Source organism: Mustelus asterias, chromosome 1 (assembly GCF_964213995.1).
Source record: "Mustelus asterias chromosome 1, sMusAst1.hap1.1, whole genome shotgun sequence".
NCBI lineage: Eukaryota > Metazoa > Chordata > Chondrichthyes > Carcharhiniformes > Triakidae > Mustelus > Mustelus asterias.
Window position 1 is genome coordinate 135828909 of NC_135801.1, and position 9682 is coordinate 135838590.

General features: G+C 40.0%; 1 protein-coding gene across 3 annotated transcripts; it reads right to left on the reverse strand.

The window, feature by feature from the left end:
- Positions 1-1174: 1174 nt before the first annotated feature.
- On the reverse strand, positions 1175-9299 carry LOC144500759 (insulin gene enhancer protein ISL-1). 3 transcript variants are annotated; one of them, XM_078224362.1, is made up of 6 exons: positions 9021-9299; positions 7961-8150; positions 6419-6675; positions 3896-4179; positions 2861-3028; positions 1175-1417 (listed from the first exon to the last, which is right to left on the reverse strand). In XM_078224362.1, the coding sequence occupies exons 1-6, from the start codon at positions 9046-9048 to the stop codon at positions 1301-1303; spliced, it is 1044 nt and encodes a 347-aa protein (XP_078080488.1). In that variant the 5' UTR covers positions 9049-9299; the 3' UTR covers positions 1175-1300. The 3 variants fall into 3 exon arrangements, with proteins under 3 accessions (XP_078080488.1, XP_078080418.1, XP_078080334.1); XM_078224292.1 differs by having other exon boundaries at positions 3896-4182; positions 9021-9160; XM_078224208.1 differs by lacking the exon at positions 1175-1417 and having other exon boundaries at positions 2708-3028; positions 3896-4182; positions 9021-9160.
- Between the last annotated feature and the right edge of the window lie 383 nt (positions 9300-9682).

A 9682-nucleotide genomic window follows, 5' to 3' on the forward strand; every position in this document is an offset into this window, starting at 1 on the left:
TTAAATTTCTCCCCCTTCCCTTACCCCGCACCCCCCCCCCCTCCCCATTTAAAATCAGAGGTATGGATGTCTTTATGTAAATACACTTAAGTGTGAAGCAATTAAAAAATGTTCTAAAAGCAGTTAACTCTCAAACTAATTTATCAAATTACAATGGCTGTATCTGCAAAAGGCTCGATGTCATCTTTCAGTTATCTCAATATTTTTATTAGTGAAATAATCTTGAAGATATATTTCTACATATGGCATTTTCTTTTATTTTTTACATAATCTTCAAGAAAAGACAGGACACATAAAATTAGACATGTTTTTCAAAGACCACAGTACATGTTTTACTTCAGCAAACATAAAATGTCAAAAAGACATGAAAAGTGGCAAGTCTGTTGACAATAAATAATAAATTATTTATAATTTTGCAGTACAAGAACAAACAAAATGTTTCTTTCCAGAGCTAAAACTGTTGTTGGGAACTGTTTTAACCTAGGAGTATACACATCTTTGGGACAATTCTGGACGGACACGAGTTCACACACAAATCCCACGAAGCTGTGGCAAAAAGAGGTATACCTTGTTGCAATGCTTGAGCTTTTTAATAAAAAATAAAAAAAATGAAATATCAGTAGTTGCCTTCATAATTTCATTGCAGGGACTGTAATCTCATGAACCAGCTACATGCTAAAGATCTAGGATCCAATAGTCCTTAGTTATAGGTCAACTAAAAGCATTGCAAAAATGCAACTATACCTTTCAGAACTGATCCTATAGGACAGTCACTGAACTACTTAGGCTGTGGTACATTCTGCATGTCACGATTGTCTTTCCAGTCCACCTTTTGCAGATGTATGGGACTCTTCTGGGTTTTTTTGGCAAAGCTGACCCACTGATGTCCTTTCTAGGCAGCACCATTGAAGATGTTGGGACTATAGTCACTCCACTGGATCATCTTATCTGTTTGTGTGTGCACACATTCAAATCACATCTCTCAGGTTCTCGAACATACATCCTTTTCTATATCTTCAAAAATGTCTTTGCATGAAGTCCCGGATGCCTTGGGAGTCTCTTCTATTTGCACTTGTAGCCAGATCCCACTCTAGTGTCTGATTGTCGTCACAGTGTTGCTAGGGTACAACATTGGTTGTTTGAACACAGAGACTTCGTGCAAACAGATGATGGCTGCTTTCTGATCAGACATGGACCAGGTTGCATGAACTTTTTTTTAAAAAAAGTGTGGGCTAGAGAGTTTTGAGGGTCCAGGGTTCCTCATGGCTCTCTGTAGGGCTGTACTGAGAGTTCAGGCTCCTCATGCCTCTATAGGACTTGCTACCATGCTGTTTGGTGTGTCAGGGAGTTGGGAGGACATGGACGCTACTTCACTTCCAGTGGAGTTAGAACCTGGCCCTCCCTCTGAAAAATTAACCTGTAAAAATCATAGCAAATGAATGATCTATGGCCTCTTCAAAATGTTGACATCAATCCAAGTTGCACATATCAGAAAATAACATTCATGAAAAATATATTTTTGACCTTTGTAATGATAGTTGTACAATGGGTTGCATTAATTTTATCATTAAAGACAATCAAATTACAATAAACAGAACGTGCTTTTTTGTCAAGTTACCTTTAAAGTGCTATATATCTCTAAGTTGAAAACAATGGCAAAGTAAATAATAAAGGTCTCCTAGTAAAGCACAAGTAGGTCTAGTTAATTTACCAGTGCAACATTTAATGGTGTAAAATAATACATTAAGTTTTCCAAAAGTACATAATGAATTAATATATTTTGCAGAAATTCATTATTTATTGTAAAACATCACATATCTGTTTAACCCCTTGAGTACTATGCTTTTTTTGCACTCTGAAGCAAGAGAATGTTTCCTATCACTGAGTAACTATTTCTGACATGAAAGTGCAGTGAACTCCAAACAGGAAAGGCAGGAAACATTTTGCTCATTTGTTTGGGGATACCTTGCAAAGGGGCTGCCACTGGCCTTAAAGAGTTAAGCTGAAATGGGTTACAGAGTTGAGTAATTTTATCATACGTTACTTGCCTTTTGCAGATGCTTCTCAAGCAATATTTTTACTTAGAGAACCCAAGCATTTTGTATGTTAAGCACCATAGGGAAGCACAATTTAGGTTATTCTTCAATTCAGTATTGTAACACATTCTAAGCAATTAAATTAGGTCTAATTATTCAGTGACAAAACTCTACCATCACTGTGATCATATAAGATTTATATCCACCTTTACCAAGAGTTGGGTGAAATAAAGAAGTTACAGCTCCATTGTTCACAGATAATGTTTACTTAGAAGACTAGTGGGAGGGGTTTCCTGATTACCAATCTACTGACTTTTAATAACACTAAATCTAAGGTTGAGAAAATATAGCAATAATATGCATTTTGTTTCAATTTCATTGGCTGCATTTGGAATCTCATGATTCATGTGTCCTGCCTTCAATACCGTGATTTCCCCCTTCCCATCCAACACTTCATTGAAATAATCAGTAGTGTTTTTAATATGAAATATCTGATTAAAAATGCCTATTTGACAATAACTGAAATAAAATAGAAGTGCATGTTTCAGACAACAAGCCATTATCAGTGTAAATGTTAAACACAAATTATTTGAATATGGGAAAAAGCTTGCGTAAACAATTTTGATTTAAAAAAATCCCCTATGTTCTTGATGGTCGTCAAAATGAAAATACTAAGGCTGGCAAAAGAGGGATTCTGCAATTTTTATATCCATGAATTGTCTATATATGGATTGGTGTGTAGCAGGTCCCCTGATTGCAGTGATTTCTGGTGCAGTCTGTATTGTGGTGGTGGTGATGGTGTTCTGCATGTTGCTGGCACTCACCAGTTGCTGAAAGGCAGGCTGTTCGATATCACTCTGCAAGGCGAAGTCACTCAAAACTTTCCAAGGTGGCTGGTAACTCTGCACCTCCACGGAATTGGCTTGCAAACTGCTGTCATGTCTCTCAGGACTGGCAGCTACCATTGGGGTCCCTGTCATCCCCTGGATATTCTCCAAAAAAAGAACCAACAGTACTTATTACTTTATTTTATTAATAACAGTACAACTCCATTCACTTTTCTTTCTTATTTTGCGAACAATGCACCTTAACAGTATTCTGAACTGGGCACCTTGCAATGGTAACACTTTAAAATTTCATGTAAGCCACTTTCTGTTGCCCATCAAAATTGCACCATACAATCTAGGATCTCCCAATACATGTGAGATGTAACCTAAATAACTCCATACATGTTGCAGTAAAATAGTGCACTGCGATATCATGCATAAGATGGAGTAGGAAATGCTAATGATGTTGAACTGCGATTATAACCCCATGGCACAGGTAATATATTTATATAAACGCCATTTCTAATGTTGGTAATATGGTATTCGCTCACTTCCAAAAACATGCTCTTCTGACGGTAATATCCACAAGAGGTAACATGGGTGACTCCAAATCTAATAGCTGTCCGAACTCTTGAGATAAACTTCCAAGAATTGGATACTAATTGACCCACCAACATTCCAATGCCCAGAACGGACTAAGGACCATTTCACCCGTATTAACAATTGCAATAATTTCAACAACGCTACTTTTGATTTGTCGTGCAATATTGTTTAGCAATGAGCGAATGTCCTGTGAATCCGAAGGATATTATTTAACTCAAAGATCGGTGATTGAAAATTGGATATGGGTACTGCAGTGCTTTTATCACTAGAATTGTGTCTGCTCATGAAAACGCTGGTATTTCAAGCACGAGGGGATAGCTAGCAATGTTTTCAGCCATTCGTCTTCCAGTTTGCATGCAATTAGACATGTCTCCTCTCAAAGTCCCCATGAAAGTTTAGTAAGAGAGAGGGGGAGAGAGAAACACTTACTGTTTTATCGTTGGGCTGTTGTTGTTGCAGTTGCTTCATGAGGATGCTCTTCTTCTTGTCCTTACAGCGCTTGTTTTGAAACCAGACTCTAATGACACGGGGGCTCAATCCTGTCATTTCCACAAGCTGCTCCTTCATGAGCGCGTCGGGCCTGGGGTTGGCTGCATAACAAGTCCGTAACGTGTGGAGCTGCTTCTCGTTCAGAACTGTCCGCACCCGAGTCGTCTTCTCCGGCTGTTTGTGAACGTGCGGCCTCAACGCTGGCTGTCGGGCAGAAATGGGCTCTGCTGCAAGAAAAAACCACAGGCCATATATCCTAAATGTGTTGAGCAGCAAGGTGGGCATTGGAATATGCTTTTAATATTTGTCCTGACAATAACATTGAAGCCTAAGACGACCGCGAAGCCATATTTAATGGCGTGGACTGATTTTCAATAAAGTTTGAGTTTGTCAGAGAATGTGGTTTCGAAGGAAGCATCAGAGGTCTGAGGTCACAGTAAAATCAGGTTAAAAGTAGTCTTGGAACCGTCCGGCATGATGTCCAAAACAGGTTTAACTGCACCAGGTCCAAGAGCTGAAGCAAATCAACCTTAAATGTATTTTTGTGTATGATATGTACATTCCACTATCTATTGGTGCCAATTAAATTTAAATGAATCAGAAACAATGTGCCTAGGACTGGGTTTCAGCCTCGGCTTCAACCGCATTCTCCTGTTATTTGAATACTAATGCTAGTCAACTCCATACAAATACAATTCAGATAGGGGCGCATTGTTGATACAAGCGATTCTGTAGGAGGAAGCCAAGCGGTTAGTAACTTGTGGCTTTTGCTACGGTCGCCGCCGCTGCTGTGCAAGTTTGTAAGGCAGCAGTTTGGGTTTTTTTTTATTGCACCGAGCAGAATCAGACTCCACTTTCCATGCAGCCAGATATGTGATGTGATAAACGGGGGCTCCCGCAAAGTTTCAAGGGTGTGATCAGAGAATTGCGGCGTTTGATGTGTTTATGAAGGGTTCAGTGGACCATGCAGCAGGTAAAATGAGATTTTCAAAACGTCCGCCCACAATTATGTTAGGCTGCTCTGAAATATGGTTTTCTGTGAAAGAGGCCTAACTGGAAACGATTGGAATAACATTTCCATTACAGCAGCACTGTACTTAATTGTCATCGGTCAATCATAAATCAAAACAGTCTTCCGTTTCAGAAAATAAACTTACAACCATGCATTTGATGAAATTTAATGGCACGGATCAGGTAGTATAAACAGACATTGCATTGTGGTGCAAATAACCCTTTAAAGAGGTTATTAAAGTTTGTAAAACAAAATCAGGTCGTGTTGTGAAAATTGCAATCCAGCATTTATCGTGTGATGTAATTTGATACTTAGTGCCAGGCATGTTACTTGAATAAAGTTACATTTACATAGCATATGCATTTGCTATCTGGCAGCACCGAAATGTTGTAAAGGACAACAAAGAATGCAGCATTATTGCTGTGTAACAGCAAGATCCAATATTTACACTGGATTGAAAGATCAAATGCGACAGACGCTACTTGAAAAATCTTCAAACATATAATTATGCAGATTTCAAATCGATTGTCTTTCGGAATGCAATGTATTGCAATAAGGGCACTATGTATTCCCATTCTGTTTGCGAGATGGAAATCTTAAAAAATGACGCTGAAAAGCCCCGGCTGGCTATAGAACACTAGCTAATCTCTGAGCGAATATAAACTGAGACATCGATTCATGAAGGCTGTTTCAACAGATTTGGAATATAGAACAATTCTCAGAAACCTTCAAATACTTCTCAGAATCCACGGTTACTGTTTATATTTACATCAACAAAATGGGAAGTTGCATTTTCAAACCAAATGTATTCCACGCCAATATAACACGCTGTCACTAGAAAACGGTTCCACTATGGTATTTTAACTGTACAATTGTCTCCTTCAGATTCATGGAACTCTTCATTAAAAATATAATACATTTAAAAATGGTGTCTGATTAACTCGTTTGAATAGCGATGGGAACATTTATAAGTGAAGCTACGTTTCTTCAAAGCCTGAATCTCGAATCATTAGAAGCAGCTCAACTTGTAACACAGGGGTAAATGGACACTTCTTCTCCCACTGCCAAAAAGTTGTAAAACTACTTCAGTCATTTAACATGGTAGGACGGTGTGCTCAAGTTCATAGTCCCTACATTTGTCTGTAATTTATCCTGAATGCCAACAAACTGTAAGGCAGGAGGAAAACATACACGTGCTGTGTTTCGCCTGTACAGTGTACCATTGCCAATATTCAGACCACACATTCTGGTTCTGTGGCGAAACGTGTGGGTAAAACGTACAGAAATTCAAAATGTGAACTTTATAACAGGAAACTTTACGGTGTGCGTCCTAACAAAATACTCAAAACGTTGAACTGATGGAGGAGACACAGTATCAATTATCTGTTTTCATCTTGCATGATGATGTGTGGATGGACTCTAATAAAACGAAGTTTTGAAAGCGTACATACCCGCCATCTGTAAGGGTCTGTTGCCATGCATGGGACTGAGGGGGTCTGGACCAACCGAGGCTCGTTCTACAACATCGTGATCCGCCCGGCAGAAGAGACCGTCTTCCCGCAATGCGAATTCATCACCGGGAATGAGCTGGCGACTGCACGCCACACAGCGGAAGCAGTCGATGTGATACACCTTACTGCGAGCTCTCATTACAAAGTCATTCTTACTGAATCCTATATTACACTTTGCACATTTTGTTCCGTACAATCTGCAAGTCAAAAAGAAAAAAATCAAAAACATTTAGCAAAGGGTCAAAGGGGGCTCCATCCAGCGTGTCATACACTTCACTACAGAGGGAAGGTGATCCTAGTCCTAACAAACCAACACACAATTGCTTCTGAATTGATTGCGCGGCTTTTTAAATCATAACACAGATAATGCCAAATAGACCAAATTATGCTCCACAGCAATCGGAATGTAAAATATATTTCCGATCATTTTAATTCTTATCATGTCCACTAAACCGTGATAAACTTCTACAGCATGTTAAAGCTTTTTTTTAGAAAAACAATGGACCGTGCACTGCATGATACACAAACGCAAAGCGAGTTAGTACACTATTCGATGTTGTTTATTCACAGATTTTTAGATAGTGTACATTCATTACATAATAACATGATTTTTAATCTTTGCATATTGTGCAGTAGTCTAATTGATATAGTAAACATCGATTTTCATTTATTTAAATAATCCAAACTCGGGATTTGTTCTTTTTATCCAAATTAAAATGCTCGTTTTTGAACATATATTAGGAAAAAGTCATATTTTAAGAGTCAGTGTTTCAATTAGTGACAATATTTTAATTTCTTTTGAGCAGCGGTCTTTATGTTAAACTTGATTCCCTCAGTTTAATAGGAAAATAATATCAAGTGTTTTTAAAATCAATTGTCAAAGTCGTGCGTATCAACACAAGAGCTTGCACAATACATTGCACTGGGAGTTTTGATATCGGTCGAAGATTGCTATGCTGTAAAATATTCACTTGTATCCCAACAAAACTCTTCATATGACAGCGCTCACTGGAACTGAATTTGCACTTTCAGTTCACACCCTTCCTTTCCACCCACAAATACAAGCGTTCGGAAATACACAAACAAAACTGATGACAGCGATAGTTTTTTTAACGAATTGCTGTCCCTCGTAAACATTTAAACAACAGTTTCAGTGGCAAACGTTTTAAAAGCTCAGATTTGTGGATAACAGAATCAGAAACGGCAAGCTTCCTTTACCCTCAGTACACAGATTGCTGTGCCTACTAAAAGGAAGCGGTTGCATTATCTAAATATGTCAATTGTTCGCTGCCAAATAATGGGCAATTTGATCTCGTCTACCCGCCAGTTGAGATAAGATAAGGCAAAACAGGTAGGAATAAAGCTGTTGAAGGGTTAATATTGAGGGTGGAGGTGCCGTTTAGAGGCAGTGCAAGGGAAACATATCTTAATGGAACTGGAATATTATCTTTATTTTTTTTAAATTCCAAGACCTTCACTCACCGAATATAGTCCCTCTTGCAGTATGTTTTGCCATCCCTAACGAAGCAGGTACACGTTTCGTCCAAATACTGATTGCACTCTGCACATTTCAGACAAGCTGCATGCCATTCCAGATCCGGAGAAACTCGAAGAATATACTGATCATGAATCTGATTCCCACAGCCAACACACAGTGAAATAAGGCGTTTTTCTGTAAATTGATATGAACATGGTGTCGTGAGATCCATCAAAGACTTGGCCCCTTCTATCAGACATATATTCGACTATAGCTTTTCGTAATATAACTATAGCGATTGCATTTACTGGATAGTTCCAAATATATATCTCAAACGGTTTTGTAACAAGGTGGGGTCCAAAGTAAAAGATTAAAATATCTGGGATATAGACTAATATACATTTTAGTTCTGACCGAGTTACTCGGAATCAGGAGCTGAACTTTTATTTTCGTCTGAACATTCTCACACAGTTTTCAGCAAAAACGCGTGCAGGGGGTTCTGAATTTATTTTTAAGAGTCTTGAGAAGCATGCAAGTCTTTCTTTTAACTGTGTGCTAAATATACAAAGTTTGGAGAACATTGAAGAGTCCACACATGATACAGTTACAATCAGCATTTCACAAACAGCAAATGTGCAATTATTCTGCAGCATCACATTTTACTGATCTGAGCAGAGATCCTCAGCTATCAGATGAATGCATCTGTGATACATCAGACAAGGCTCTGAAAGATGCAATCCAAATGCTCAGAAACTGTTTAGCACGGTTTCACTTCCACTCTACCCTGCTACAAAAAGCGATTTTGTTCACACGTATCGCCAGTGGTGGGAATATATTTTAACAATGCAAGACTTTTCATCGTTCGCCTGAAGCTGGAGGCTAGTGCTGTACAACACACAAAATCAACCCAAAAGCTAGGCGGCATAATTATTGTTCTAGAGCAACGAAAGAAAGTCGGAGGCAACAGTAAAGCTAAAGAACCGTCAGGAGTTGACCTGCCAAACTAACCAACTCCCAGCACATGAATCCGATCCTCGAAATGCAACAGCAATGAAGAAAACTTACTTTTGGGTGGATCTCCCATGTCTCCCATTTCTTGCTATTGTGTAAAACTTTTTTTGTTTTGTTTTTTGTCCCCCTCTTGGATAGTTTTTTTTTGGATGGGGGCTGGTGGTGGGTGGTGGGGGAAGGGAGTTTCCAGGGAGTCCTTGGTTATATCCACAGAGTAGGGAGTGCGGTCGTTGCGGCTTGTTGCTGCTAGACACTGGGGATGGGTTTGTGCAGGCAGGCACTGTGCGCAGTCCAGCCGCTCATGCTCACGGCTCCTTATCTCTCACACACTCTGCCTGCGCTTCCTCCAGCCCCTCGCCATTGGTCTGACGTCGAGCACGCCTGACGTCAGACGTACGTCTTCCCCTCCCCTTCCCCCCCCCCCCCCCCAACTCCCTCCACTCTGATTGGTCCAGGGGCCCGGCCTGGGCAGCACCAGCTGTTTGCATTGTCTCTGCCGCAGAGACTCTGAGTGTGGACGAGCCAGCTTCCAGGAGCTGCTGCAGTTTCCTATGGCATAACCTCTGGGCCCTTCAGCTTTCTCCTTTCCTGTACCCCCACGCCCCCTGCCCCCGCCACCCTTCTTTCCTTCTTTCTTTCCTCTTCCCATCCCTTCCTCAATTTACTTCGCCTCTGCTCCCTGACTTTCCCCCCGCCCCCCATTCTGATCCCTCCTT